The sequence below is a fragment of the Sparus aurata genome, chromosome 19 (genome assembly GCF_900880675.1).
Source record: "Sparus aurata chromosome 19, fSpaAur1.1, whole genome shotgun sequence".
Classification (NCBI taxonomy): domain Eukaryota; kingdom Metazoa; phylum Chordata; class Actinopteri; order Spariformes; family Sparidae; genus Sparus; species Sparus aurata.
Window position 1 is genome coordinate 17206210 of NC_044205.1, and position 15723 is coordinate 17221932.

At 44.1% G+C, this 15723-nt stretch overlaps 1 protein-coding gene across 2 annotated transcripts in view; it reads right to left on the reverse strand.

Annotated features, from left to right (window-relative positions):
• prex2 (phosphatidylinositol-3,4,5-trisphosphate-dependent Rac exchange factor 2) overlaps positions 1 to 15723 on the reverse strand; it is a 103825-nt gene that overhangs the window by 76562 nt on the left and 11540 nt on the right. For both annotated transcript variants that reach the window (XM_030398749.1, XM_030398750.1), the window contains exons 2-5: positions 7542 to 7613; positions 6055 to 6177; positions 4418 to 4522; positions 1119 to 1220 (exon numbers count right to left, since the gene is read on the reverse strand). In XM_030398749.1, coding sequence (XP_030254609.1) covers positions 1119 to 1220; positions 4418 to 4522; positions 6055 to 6177; positions 7542 to 7613 — 402 coding nt within the window. The remainder of the gene's footprint in view (positions 1 to 1118; positions 1221 to 4417; positions 4523 to 6054; positions 6178 to 7541; positions 7614 to 15723) is intronic.

Genomic DNA, 15723 nt, shown 5'->3' on the forward strand with positions numbered 1-15723 from the left:
GCTAAACAAAACGTGGAAGTATCATAAACTTTTTTTGTGCCACAAAACTTATTTTCTGCAATAATCCCAAATCCAAGGGAACAATCCTGTGTGCCTTTTGTCGTAAGAATCAGTGTGATTGTCATTATATATAATTATTCCGTTTTGGCTTTGTACATTTGCTGTAGCTCTCTGATTGGCCACCGAAGATCAACAAGCATTTCATTAAAGGCAAAAACAAATTGAGAGATGCCCTGAACGCGGCTGCAAGCTGCTTTGGATTGTTTGCTGAAACTATTATACTGACCTGCTTGATGTTAAACTTTATGCAAGCAAGGACAATGTGCATATGTCATCCCTGCAGCACCCTATCTGCATAAAAACCCGAAAAAGCATGAAATAAAAACATATTCCACTTGCTATCCACTCCACATTCACTTACCTTCCGGTAGTTCCTGAGTTTAGCGGTTAAAACTCCTGCTACTGCATGCAATCGTCTATGGAAAAAACATTGGCAATCCCTGCATCAAAAGTCTAAACACTGTGTTTCGGTGCGTCAGCTACTACAGGGCTATCTGTGTCATTTCAGAGGAGGAGGCCCCCGGCAGCTGGAAGACTTCAAATTGCACAGCATCAGATTACACCCTTATTATTATTACATCTCAGTGGCCGCGCTGGTGGCTGTTTAGAGAACGCCTGGGTGAATTAATAGATCATAACAAGACGAATGGGACGGGACAGCTCGGATCACACAGTCAGACGAGCCTTTGAACGTGTATTTCATTTCGCTCGCGTTTCGACCCGAGAAAGGGCCATTTTTAAAACTAACGAGTGAGTGGGCAGGTATGAATGAGGCCGGAGCGTGTGAATGAGCAGCTGGGCAGGGGAAGTGATGATAGGTCCTGTGTAAGTGCTAAGATGTGGCTCTGCTGGGGAACTAAAGAGTAGAGACGACGTGTCAGGATGCAAGACAAGTGTTTCATTAGCGGGAGGAAAATAGATGTGCGTCGGACCGGACAGCCCTCAGTAATGACTAGGTGGCGGTGGATGAAAGGAGGAGCGCAAGGTGATCTACAGAGGTGGCACAAGGGTGTGGCATCGCCATAATACACGGTTGGCTTTGACAAGACCATACTCACTCTGAGCAGCAACGGGTACTTGCAGATCCGCTGAATAGGAGCTACCAGGTAACCCTCCAGTGGGACCTCAGTGTTTTTTCTGCCTCCCAGCAACATGCAGTTCTGGAGGAGAGGAGAGGAGAGGAGAGGAGAGGAGACGAGAGGAGAGGAGAGGAGAGGAGAGGAGAGGAGAGGAGAGGAACGGAGAGGAGAGGAGAGGAACGGAGAGGAGAGGAGAGGAGAGGAGAGGAGAGGAGAGGAGAGGAGAGGAGAGGAGAGGAGAGGAGAGGACGGAGAGGAGAGAATTTGTTTGTTTGTGTCTTGGTTGGATTGGTTTGTCAGCACGATTACACAAAAACCACTGAACCTATTTCAACGAGGATAAGTCTTTGCCCCTTATACACCCCATTAACCTTTGGTGCAGATCTAGAAATAGAGTGCCATTCTAGTATTTGTTTTTAATTTGTTTCATGTTACCAGCTGCATCAGTGTCAGCTGGTAATGTGGTCCTGGAGACACCTATTGTAACAGGAACAGCGATTTTGAGTATTTATGTGTTTATACGCCTGTGGACTGATTTTGACAGCACAATAACGCCACAACCACGTAAGACACGGTCACAACACGAGTTCAAAGATTGGCGCCGTCCGAGAAGTGGGACAGTGGCCGACACATTACGCCCCCTGACCAACACAACTCCTCCTTTTTTCATGCTATCACTAAACTTTATAGGTGTGTAGCTTTAGGATCAGATTTAATGATCATGTTTACGGGTATGTAAAAGTTTACATTTCATATCATTTCCATCCCTAAATTTTGGTTTAGACATACACTAAGAGATAAACGCTGCCTTCAGTTGATCAAAGTGACCCTCACAACCTTCCCTACATGTGGTAGGTTACAGGTTATGAGGTCAACAGCTAATATACATTCTCACCTCCCTCTTACCTGAATTCCCACGAGGTGCTGAATTACAGGGTAAACAATAAACCTGGCTTTTTTAGTAGCCAGTAGGCCAAAGGTTTAGTGGAGGTCAGCGGATATGTCCCCGCACTGGTCACTGCAAGTCCGAGGAGGTGACCTGAGGTATATGGGCCCATAGCTGAGTGTAGTTTGTAGGGAAACATGAGACCTATATAGCCCTGATGGAGGGCTCGGTCGCTGAAAGGTCAAGGCGATAAAGACCCCGTTAAATCACAGTCAATTAATATCTTTGCCTCCTCTGGCTTCCTAGATTAAAGGCACGCATGGACAGTAAATCAGACACAGAGCTCTCGAGTGTAGCATGTGCATGTGTGCGTTTCACTCCTCACGCCATCAATTATAGTCCAGAGAAAAAGGTCATGAGCTTCACCAAAGAACCGGCCAATCAATACCAGTAAGTCTGCAGCCATACTCTGTTTCTCCTGGGTGTGTAACTGTAACTCTGCTGTAGGTCTCCATTTCAAAGAGCCCTGGTTTTCCTGAAGTGTTAAAGAGGTGATACCGTGTGGTGATTCAAGTGTGTGTCGTTTCGAAGCAAAGGAGAGAGAAGGCCTGGGCAATGCGAACTGTCAAAGCCGATGAGTAAAGGAAAAAAAAGGCTGAAAACGGCATTAAAAAGAGCTGTAATAGGGAAAAGAACAAGGGCAAACATTTTGACCTCTCAAAGTGCACACAGACACACATACAGACACACACACAGACACACGGTCTAGCGAGCCAGCAGGAGGGATGCAGTCATCTTTTGTTCGAGCAACATGATGCTCCCCTGCGGACGTGAAAGTCTCTCCGAGTGTCGGGCCAGGAAGAGGGAGTCCACCCACACGAGGGGCAGAGTCACATCAGCTGTCTGACACACTGGAACATAAAGTACAAGGTTTTACACTGTCCAGCTGCCGTGTGTGGGTGACTGTGTGTTCGAATGTCTCTAAGAAAGCGCAGCGGTTTGTTTTTCATATGAGAGCATTCCACTTTTGATCACTCATGACCTCACTTGGACTTGAATAACGGCCCTAAAAATCAGCTATATTTCCAGAGTCTCCCTAAATTCTCATCCCATCACGCAAATGTTTGACGTAACTATAAAAAGGCTACATCCTCACATAACCCCAGTCCATTTCATTGCACAGTGGTGTTGGGGAGTACTCTTGCATATCTGAAAAAAGTAGCATAAAGTTCTATGTGGCTCCAAAAGAAGCTGCATGTTATTATAAATTGCCTCCAGCGATGTCACTGATTGTCTGTGTTGCATTGTGGGAAATGTAGATGTCAGGTTTTAAAAATCAGTCCACTGATCTAGCACTGCACTCCTATAACACTGTTGGATTCACAATGGACAGTTTAAAATCAAAAAGGTCAAAATCGACACAGCAGAACCAGATTTCGCCTTTTTCATGTGCCTACATTACCCACAATGCAACGTGGCTAAACCGAGACATGACTGGAGGCAATTTATCAGATTACATGCAGCTTCTTCTGGAGCATCAAAAGGATTTATACTACTTATACACTACGGGATGGCACAGGTCAGGTGTCACTGAACACTAACTGTGACTATATGAAAATGCAAAACGGTTGACGAAAAACTACAAGACTAAAATGTAGTTCAAAAGATTCAAACGTTAACCTTATCTTCATTACCAAAACAAGGGCAGACGCAATATAACAGACTGTGTTTTTGCAAGTGCAGCAGTTCCACTTCTTCTGTGCTTTTGGGGGGGAAGCTAATGTGGAAGTGATGTGATGTGGAGGAAGTATGAAGGCTACTGTATGGGATATAAGTAACAACGAAGTGTCAGCCAGATTGAAAGTTTATTCAAAGCAGCAGTTAAAGCTTCAGTCTCCAAACTAATGTCACAACTAGCTTAAAGCCATTCACTGACAAAAACTAGACTTCAGTAGTTGAGCTTCTCTTTGACTAACATAAGATTGAACACCAAAACACCAAAAACACATGAGGTAGGGGTAGGTATGGAAAAGAAGAATCATGATAATGATACCTTGGCTTTGTTAACGGTACCTGAACGATGTGTTTTGTCAAATCTCTTTGAACAAAAGATTACATGACATATACATGTGGTTAGCCCCATTTCTGGGAGTAACCGTATGTCTTTCCCACACAGCCAATCACAAACACTATCAGATATTGGCACAACAAGCATGCTGCATGCTTACTTGGCTCACTGGCACTGATGGGATTAACTTGTTGGGTATTAACATTTTGGTACTTAATGACAAGGCATTTTTTTGATACTCTATAACTCAGACTTCTGTGTGAGTACAGATCCTCCGAGTCCACACTTGGCTGTATATGTTACAAATTTACAGCCACTTCTTACCAGTAAACATGTCCGAACGCTCCTGATCTTATTGAGCTCCAGCAGCAGCCTCTGGGCCTTCTCGTGATTCCCGCAGTATTCATCATAAATCTGGAAACGGCTCCTCTGCAAGTGCCAGAGAGAAAAGACAAGGTGAGAGGGGGAGAATTACAGTCCAAAAAGTTAGAGAGAGACAAAGTCAAAAAGTAAAAGGGCGAGAAAAATCAGGAAAAAGCGAAGGCAAAAACAGACTGTGGAACAGACATATGAGTTATGGGATTCATAGAGGGTAAGTAATCTCCTACACACTCTCCTCTCGATCAAGAAATACATAATGTTACGTATAAAGTGTTCCAATCATATCCTGTCATCTGCCTCGCAGCCATACGACTGACAACTTTCCACCAAAGCAGCTCTCGTGATATCCATATCCCATTGTCTTCGAGAGGCTGCAGTGGGATCCAACCACACAGCCTTTAAATCACTCACTACAAAGTCCCTGCAGCGAAAATAGTACACTGTCCTCAGCCATGCTAATCTGCCTCAGAAGACAAAGCTGCTGATGTGGAGAGACATAACTGTCACAACAACAAGCCGGGGCACTAAAGGGAAACACAACTTTATGATTAACTGTAGAGTATGCCCTTCTGCTTGAATCATGTTTTCGAAGAAGTTTATGAAGCCGCTCAAAGTATTTTTTTGGCCCCTCTAGGACTGATTTCTTACTGTAGTGGAGTCTTGAGTCAGCGTGAATTTGCAAGCCAGAGTCGCACCGGGATTCTGACTTTTTTAGCGGCCCACCGTCCAGCTGGCTTCCCTACATATTTGTATGTTTCTGTAGTAAAGTTCGATTGTGTAATTCCCTTCTTGGAACTTTTAGAGCAATCGACAATTCACAACAGAGACGGAGAAGGAAGAGGGGAGGGGAAGGAGAAAATGTCCAAGCCTTATCTCTCAAGACTCACATGGTCACTCATGACTGAGTTACAGTCTTGGGTCACGGGTTTTCAGTTATGCTGCAAGTTATATTCCATTTTCTCAATGAGGTCATCTCGTCATAAACCCGACTACACCATCCGTACCACTAGATCAGCCGTCTTTCACCTGTACCAACTGCAGCCCAATGCTACATCAGGGCCTTACTGGCAACAGAAGGACGGTGAGATTTATTACACTTTGAAACCTGTTCTATGCCAGCGAGCCTCAGGGCAAAGACATATGATATATATATATATAGCAGGGCTGAGCAGTATATCAGAGCCCTATGAAGCTTATTACACATGTGCACTCATCATGGGTAATCCAGATGAACCGACAACATGTGGTGCATCTTATCATTGTCAGAGGCGTAACTGCATTTGAGTTCTGATAGTAAAGAGGGAGAGAGATTCTTTATTGAAAACAGAGCCACGACTGAGCTATGAGGAGACGAGGTGGTGACACGATCACGACTTGAAAGAGATGGAAGCATTAAAGGTGCAAAATTTAAGAATCTTTAACAGAAAGCATTAAAAATCTCCGGCTAGCTGCAGGGCTAACTGAGCTGACAGGCTAACAGTATCTATATGCTTCCCCTTTAGAGATGGGAGCATGAGATCAATAGGTGGGATATTCTCACATATTGCACCTTTGAGTAATCATGGTTGTGCAGAACTTACGAAGTGTGAGAAGCAGCGGCCGATTTCATGGTGCGCGTGAGGCTCGGGCTGGAGCAGCTCTTCCACCATGGACAGGAAGTCTTTGTGAACGGCCAGAATCTCCTCGATGTTGGAGAACAAAACCTGAGAGGGAAAAGAGACACAGGCACAGGACAAATTGTCAAATGAAACTGACTCTTTTCGTTTTTCCAACTGGGAATATTCACGCAAATGTCCTCTCAAGTTGGAACAACAACTTCAGTGCTGGATGGTTAAAAACGTTTCCCAAAGTCTTGTCTCGTATGGTCACTGTATCATTTCCTTTGTCACTCACATACTGTAAACAGCTGCCAAGGGGTCATTTAAATTCTGTGAGCAATACATTGCAAAAAAACTTCTCTCCGGTGTCCATGTTGCTCCCACATTCAGACATGAGGCACATGAAAACACTGATGTCAGGAGAACGGCTTCCCCTCTCAGCAAATGGGACCATCTAAGGAACGTATATATACATATATATATATATATATATATATATATATATATATATATATATATATATATATATATATATTCCAGCTGTTTTTCCTCCAAAGACTGTCCGAATCAATAATTTGGCACATTTGGCTGCTTTTTTTGTGGCCAGTGGCACTAAGCGAAAGAATCTCTGTGGCAGCCGAATAAAGAGTGAGGTTTCTTTGTAATGGCCCTTTTGGCTTGAGACGTCTTTGACATCTGAATTTCAAGCATTACTGGAGATAATTCATCATACAAGCTAAAAGAAATGAGCACATTTTGGAAGAACTTTGCCTTGATGTGGTGTTGACTTCTGCCCCCTTTTATGTCGTTCTTGGGGCTATATTAAAGGACCGAACAATACGCTCATGCTGGATGGAGAGAGGAGCTAGAGGAATAAAAGCAAAGCATAAAAAACCAGAGACGTCTTTTACGGCGTTGCGAGGCAAAAATAGTCTTAAGTGACACTGAGAATGGCCAAGAATCCGGTGAAACTTAATCTCTGCTTGGTGACAACACAACCCACCCCATGATGACCCCCGTTATCTAAACCCCCCTCTGTACAGCCAGTTCCCAAACAAAACATACCAAGTGCAGACTTATACCAAAACATGAGGACGTGCAGTAAATATCCACTGAATGTGTATTTACCTTCAAAAGTAAGCAACTTCACCGAAACGGACACCCCCCCACTGTGAGAGAGCATCCTTTATTATCCACCAGCCGGAATCATTTATAAATAGATTATATTTACAGCTGCTTCCTGGATCGCCCACTACTTCTTTCTCCATTCAGAACTTGGCTATTTTGGGTTAAAGAGCACACCAAACAACGGGCCCACTTAATTTAGTTTCCAGTGTAATTTCCGGCTTTTTGTATGGATCAGGTTACTGTTTGAAAATAAGGCCCGTGTGCACTGCAGGCGGAGCAAAAGTCAACTGCCCTTGATATTTGTACAAATCCTCATTATGCAGTCCCAGATCGACCCTCACCTTGACAGTCTCCTCTGTGATGTTCTTGTCGATTTTGGTGGCCGCGTACTGGTTGAGACGATGTAGAAACACCTGAGAAGGGGGAAAAAAAAAGAAGCAACAGTTAACACCTTTGAACCGGCCTCCGGGATTGAATTACGTTTTGGCGTCTGATCGCTTCAGCCCCTCAAAAGGACAAATAGAAAAGGCTAGATTCGAGGCTTTGTGTGCACCTGCAACATTTGGCTGCCCGAGCAAATTGCACATCACAATGGACACCTGATACACACGAAACCCAATCTGTACGCTAGATGAGAAAAGAAAAAAAAAGCACAATAATTGCAGCGCATGGTGTTTCAAAGGCGATGTTAAGTGGCTGGGGACAGGAGCTGGAGGGGCCAACGGCGTGTGAATTGAGATGGATGGGAAGTGCTCTTTCTTTCTTCCCTCCCCGAGGATGAAGGTTCCCAGGCTGCTTCGGCGCACAAGCCCGCGACAAACCCATTTAATGCTCCGAGGCACTTTGTGAGAATGGCAAATTAAGAAGGTGCGCTCCGAATGTATGCTTAAAAATGTGACTTCGGGAAGAATTAGTCCTCTTCTGCACTCCGCCTGAGGGAGAGCTTTTAAAGGAGGAGACAACACGTACCAGACAAGAATCTTTATCTTTGAGTGTGCAATGCATGAAATAAGGCTTGAGCGGACGGGAATCTATCTTCCGCAGAAAGGGCTCTGTGGAAAACAAATTGACGGCGCCGCGCTTTGATTTTGAACGATGTCTGTAAAGCACACCACTTCACGGGAAGCTATGATGAAATCCAAAGCAAGGCTTGAAAATCTAAACTTTCATAAAATATAAAGTACGTGAGAAAAATGGCATTCAACAGCGCCGACATCAACAATGTCCCTGATGTTCATATCGCTGTCAAATCTGAATGAGAGCCAGTTAAGCAGCAGGAAAAACAATGTGCTTGGCATCACATCACAAAAAAACACTTTTTCAATCCCCATGTCACACAACTAACTTTATTTATCCCCCAAATTGTGTAAAAGGCAGAAACTCAAGTGAAAAAAAGCAAAGATAAGATCTTTATATAGAATAAAACCAGTACAAAGATTTTAGTATTCCAAACCTGTCTGCTAAGTGGTAAGACTCATGACACCGACTATAAATCAACCAAAGAAACGCGAGGTAAATTCAACAGACAGTTCGATTTCAGCTTCGATTCATGTCCATCCATTTAGAAAACAGACCTTCCAGGATGCAGCCGGGCTGTCAAAACTCAAACTCTGACTCAGTCAGAGGCCTGTCACTGATCGCGCAAATCTGTCTCGTGCAGAACCGCCACAACATGACAGACAACATAATAGGCGCAGAGACAGTGCTACAACGTGACACATTCTGACACTTCAGCAGCACAAAGCTTCATTTCAGGGGGCAGCCAGACACGAGCAGACAGCGGCCGCTTCATAGACACACGATCGAGCTCGACACTGAGCAGCAGCGTGATGCACACAGTCATCAGCGGGTCGGAGTGGGCTGATGATCAGATCTGATCTTCAGCATTTTTCAGAATTGTGGAGCTTTTTTTATTCCAACTGCCCATATAATAAATCAAATATAAAAAATGTCTTCCTCTGTGTCGCCACTAACCCCTACTTATTCTAATCGCTTCATATACTGCTGGGTAGCCTTAATGTGCTGGCCATCTGTCAATTCATACTCCGAATAAACAGGGAGCAGCATATCACCAGAGAAGCCGCTACCTGCTGCTCACTGCTGCTGACATTAGCTAGTAATCTCATCTAACTGTGCATTTCGCCGTCGCATTAGCTGCCAGACTGGGAGTTTGTTTACTATCCGACTATCACTTCTTTGAGGTAAAAAGTTGTGAGGGGCTTGCAACACAATTATGTATTCTGACATAATGTCAAATCTGTTATCTGCAACTGATGTTTATGAACCCTTACAGCTGATTATTAAAAAGTTTACAAAGAATTCCGTTATTTGTTGACAGTTTAATGACAGTCGATATCTATTGAAGATTAGAATTAGAAAGTGGAAGCATGCAACCAAATTGTTTCATAATAGTATGATTCATATTCTGTATGATAATCTGAATCTGAACTCTGAAACTAAAGTCATCAAACATGTTTAATGGCGTTAATCACTTTGAAAATGTAAAAGTGACTGGTGGATTCCAAGGACTAAATAATCTACTAATCTACTTGATCTATAACTAAGAAGACTGAGATGAAGAAGAGGATTTCTTTGTAAATATTTAAAATACAGTTACAAAGCAATCTAACTATATCACTTATCTTTGATAAGTACAGTAATCAGTATCTGCTCTTAAAAAGTATATTGGTTGATCCGTGCGGTGGGCAGTGAGAAGTTACATCTGTCTTTGCAGTTGACCCTAACTGTGGGCATCACTTTACCGCCCCACTGAGGGCCATAATGCCATCTGTCGGCCTGTGCAGCCACACAGCAGGCAGCCTGACCTGGGCGAGCTCACATAATACAACCACAAAGCATGTAAACAGCTTACTTTAATGAGCAGACAAGCCAAGAATTATTCCCTGACACGGAGATCTAAGTAAGTGGTTGTGACTACAGCATTGAGAAGTTTCACTTGATTAATCGTGAACAGATGGAAAGGACGTTCAGCTGAGTCGCTTGCAAAATCTCCATGTCCTGCTAATTACAAAGGCGATGCTCTGTTGCAGAACACACTGAGATGGGAATATAACTGAAATGATCTTCGAACACGCTGTATCGACGTCAAGCAACACTTCAAAAGGAGCTGCGGGAGCGAGCGCTTGAGTCTTGTGGTTGGGGGGAAAAAAATGAAGGGCTTAAATAATCAGCCTCTTTGTTGCAGGCCAACTCCACGCTGATTACCATTCTGTAGCCGCCTTGCCTTGCAACTCTGCCACTCACGAGCATTAGCATCTGATTAGCAAGTCTAATATGTACAAACACGGAGCAGACTTCGACAGGGCCCTCGCACAGGCCTGACAGGGCTTACAGTACAGGACCTCAGCTGAGCTAAAGCAGTGCTAATTTGCATCAAAAACCCTGCGTCCTCTTACTGATGTGCGGCATCAAACGTGGGCCCATTAGGGAGCCTATCGTTTCAGTTTTTATAATGAGGAGTCTATAAAACAGGAAATAATCACTATATCTGCAATGCACTAATTATACAGCGCTGTATATGATCTGCAGCTATGGGGGGGAAGAACACTGCAGATGCTTATCAGAAGTAAACAATGTAAAAAAAAAAATTAAAAAAAAAAACACGGCATAATGGAACGCAGGGGCTCGAAATCTGATCGGATGGATCGAGATAATAAATCATGTTATCATCCGAGAGGATTAGAGAGTGTCGCGCAGAAGAGATGGTGCAAAATTGAAAACATTTTTCAAGTCTTCAAGATGAATGCAGCGCACAGAAAACAGGCTCGGCCACACAAAAGTCTGAAAAACTCGTTTGAGACACTCCTCCTCGTGTCATTCCTAGAACCACGGACGGCTCCGACTTGATTTGTGGAAACGAAACATGTCTCTTCCGAAAGAGACCGCCAAGAGTGCCTTGTTGATGTCGTAAAGAGACTAATCCTGGAACGGCTCCACGGACAGTGAATGGGAAGCTGACTGACTGGCTGGATTTATGGACACAATAACAGTACCCAGGGTGACTGTGAATATAAGCCCATTTCCAGGTTTGTGCAGCACCTGACAGCTCCGCAGTACATAAACGCACAGCTCATTGGCAAAAGCCTGAATGGATTGTATTAAAATCAAGCGTTGCATGAGTCATCCAGATCCAGTATTGTAATTCAGTGTCAGTGGAGCACGTCCAGGATTTGTCTCTTGATTGCATCACAGACTAGCGCAGCATCTGTTCTCTGGATTAAAGAGTTTGGTTCATGAGAGAACTGACATTTCTGTCTATGAGGATAATAAGGAGAAACGAACTAGATGTAAAAAGATGCAGTCTCGAATCCAAAGAAGAAGCTGAAGCCGAAGACTCCTTTTATAAGAAACACATTTCCACCATCGTCCACCGGTGGCCTTTGTCCTCATACTCAGTGACGACCAACTGAATTCCAGAGGGACACATTTTGTTCCCTAGCACTGGATGTGCTTTCTAGCAGGAATCCAATATGTCCGGGCACCGGCCGCTACTGAATCACAAGCAGACTTGGCCACTGCATTGTGAAGCTCAATAGGAGCAGTTGGTGATCCATGTCACGCTTACTGTGACCACCGACGGACAGAACCGAGCAGGAAGTGCAAAACACCGAGCCAAGTTGAGCTACACATTATAACACAGTGACCTTTATGTTTGACTTTTGACCATCAAAATCTGTTTAGTTCCTCCTTCAGTTCATTAGTTCAAGTGGCCGTTTGTGCCAAATTTGAAGAAATTACCTCAAGTTGTTCTTAAGAGACATTGCTTTCACAATACTAGCAGAGTAGGGCGGGTGGACGATCGCAGAGGCATGACCGAAACATTCTTTAAGTCCATTGGGTGCCATTTAGTGGCATCTCACTGTGTGTGGTTGCCGATTGCAACAAAACTGAATATCCCTCGTCTCACCCTCCCCTATGAAAAAACACCCTCAACCAGCTCTCTAGAGAAGAACAATTCTTAGTTTCAGTGATTATACACAATATTATAAATGAATATGCGCATAATATTCAATTTTCTGCCCGTAGATCTCCCTGATTCCAACACACTGGACCTTTAAGTTCTGCTTTTCTTTTTTCCTTTTTTTTTAACGTTGACATGTTTATAAGACACTCAGGGAAAAAAGATGAGGTAAAGTGATGAGCTCAGAAGACAAAGAGGATGAAAGAGTTGGACAACAGTTGTGATTTTCTTACGGTGTTCTTTCCACTGGCAGTTCAAAGAGAGCTAGACTCATCTCCAAATTGGCAACCACTCACCCCCACAAAAACACAAAAGACACACACACACACACACACACACACACACACACACACACATCAACCACTGGAAGAGTGTGAGCAACCTCGCTTCTTTGGCGGCTGTTCTTCCCTGCATCAGACATTTTCCTTTCTACGTGTTGGACATAGAGTACACGTATTCTTTTGCCTTAATCGTGTATCAGCAAAAGAAAAAAAAGCTCTCACTTTGTTCCCAGAGGCCCAGGTATAATCACCTGGATTGCCACTTTGATGGCTGAGGGGGGGGGGACTTACACATTAAAACCCCATTAAAGTTTTCATTATTCCACAGAGCAGATGGGTGTGATGAATAGATCGGTCCAGTCACTGCATGTGGCCCTCCCTGCCATTAATCAACACCGGCTCACACGCTGTGGGCAACAAAAGGCGCGGGACTGGAAATCATGGCTGTACTGCCCGACGCAATGATGCTCAAAGTCAAAAAAGAAAAATATGATGACCACCTGACCTTCACTGTCACACGAAATAATGAAATCAGGAGACTGAAATCAGGTTCAGATATCAAACCTGCAGGCCACATGATGGACCTCCCAGTCCCCTACTGAGCAGATTGGAAAACAGCCTCAATCTAACGTGAGTGACAGCTCGCTCAATAACCGCAGTTTGCTGAAATATGTATTTTGCTCAGGAGCAGGCTACTTGAAATTGCGTCCAGCATCCTCTGGAGTCTGGTGGGAAAGGAGACGGAGAGGGTTAACAAGAGACCGGCCGGAGGGCTGACAGAGTGTGTGCTGAGCCAACCCAGTTATGGACGCTTTGTGAATGGACATTACGCAATGTTGCAACCCACCCCACCCGCCCCCCACCCCCCACCCCCGGGATCTCTCCACCAGATTGGAAAGATACAATCAGCGGAAGGCTAGCCACTCCCCCTGTATATGTTGATCTCCGTGTCAATGAAACAGATGAATCACAGCAGAGGAGTTTGGCAAAAACAGAAGCCGTTTGCTTCCTCAAACATGTGACATAACAAGAGGATGATGATTGACATTCTTGTGCTTAAAACTCTTGAACCCCGATCCCTCCTTAAGAAGTTACAACAAACACTAAAGTATTCCAGAGAGATTAAACGAGAGGAGACAAACCATTTGAAGCAGAGTTGCTGAAACTTTTCCTCTTGGAGGGCCAAAACTGAAAGTTAACTGCATTGTCTTGTCTTGTATTGTTAAGGAGCTAAATAGTACAAACATCCCAAGTTCCCCTCAGCTGGTGCCGTGCTCAGATTACGAAAAATGATTAATACTCAGGGACCTTACATATTACGAGAGCATTTTGCACAGTGGAAGTATAAATGGTGGGAAAAGGGACGTTTTAAACCATATTTTGGGGCAAAGTCACCAAATGTTTTCTGTGCTTTCATTTGGTGAGTCTAGTCGTGCAGTTTTTATGTCCCAGTGACCACTACATGTGAAGTTCTGGCTCTCTCCCTCATTCACTCAGCCCAAATGAACTGCCCGAGGCGTTCCCAAAGTGGCTGCCTAAAAAACTAAATTTGCTAAATTAACATCTTACATCTTGTTTGTCTTATCCGTGCAACAATAAAAGAGTAAAAACTCTGCACAAACTCTGGGCTAGTTGTTTCTCTGTTCCCAGTTTTTGTAAGAAGCTAAACTAACCAACTGCTGTCACTATCTTCATATTTACGCGACTCACATGAGGCGGTTATCGATCCTCTCCTCGAACTCTCCGCAAGAAGCACGTTTCCCAAAACTATTCCTTTCATTAAAGCCACATGATGCCGCTTCCACGCTATTATTGGAAAGAAATAAATCTGTTTATGCATCGCTTTAGACACAACTTCCCCTAAACTCCCCCCTCCTGAAAAAGTTCTATTTCAAATGAACCTCCCTTGGGGCTTAATTAAATAAAGTGGGTGTACAGTATAGTTGCCAAGCCAGAGCATGTACTTGTGTCAGAATCAAATCCTTCAGCGAATGTGAAGTGAGAGGACAAGAGGATGAAGAAAGTGCAAAGGGGGGAAAAAGCATGTCATTCATCACGTTACACAGCCACCCGGACCCGGCTGAGTGGGCTGTGATGGGAATAAAAATCCCTTGCCGGAGAGGAAAAAGAGCGCTAAAGAGATCCAAACGAGCAAAATGATGCAGCAAATTACTTTGATAAAAAAAAACAAAAAAAAAAAACAGCTGCCGTGCTGCAGAAATGAGCTTGAATCGAGTACAAAGCTAGCCTCGAACATCTGCTAATGTGTTTAAGACTATTGCAGGAGTGGGCAGAGAGAAACGCGGGGCCTGTTTGATGTATTACACTCAAAACAACCATTCTGGGTCCCTGTGGATCAATTGGTTCGGCTGCAGAACACCGTGCTCTCCATGATATTAAAAGTACTGGAGCGGCTATATTAAAAAAAAAGAGTTCGAACTTCTCCTGCTTTTGCTGCAGTGTGGGATCTTTTGCTAACAATGGGGGGAAAAAAAGCTCCAATTTGAGCTCATTGGCACCGGTCACCAGTATAAACTCTGGAAGAATAAATAGGCCTTTCTCAGAGTCTATTGGACATAGTGCCTCTTTTGTCCGCAGATGATTCACTGATCTGCTTTGTTGTCATGTTTGGAGAGCTGGCTGACTGACACACACACACAAACACCCAAAAGAGTTTGTCCACTTTGTGTTACGATTGTTAAGCGTAAGAACAAGCTCAGGGGATGTTGCTACACACATGTACAGGTATTCTAATGTTTTCTTCCAATGCGCCGTCTGTGCGAGGATCGTCTCCTGTTAGCAAATAAAGGAGAAGACACAAAGCCTGTTCCGACGCCAGCGACGGAGACACAAACAACAGCAAGCCCACTGTAGTGAATCACCAGACTGTGAAGGTATGCTCATTAACGTAACTGTCTCTCTGAGTAGATTGTGAGCTCCGTCCCGGAGGATGGCAGAATAGAAAGTAAGGCACTGTGATAACAGTTAAAGGGCAGCAGGTAACAGGTGTGCCAGCAGCTTGGCTCCCTCAGGCAAGCTATCGAAAAAGCACCTGAGTCTTTGGATTTGCTGTGTTTGTGTGTGTGTGTGTGTGTGTGTGTGTGTGTGTGTGTTTGTGTGCATGTGGTGGTGAGAAAAAGAGAGAGCAGCAGAGGAAGACGGAATAAACAGACAGAGAGGGAAAAAAGGAGACCCTGCAGGGAGGATATGGTGCCCTATACCATACTTCCAGCGCTTTTTAACCGGAATTCAACATTACAG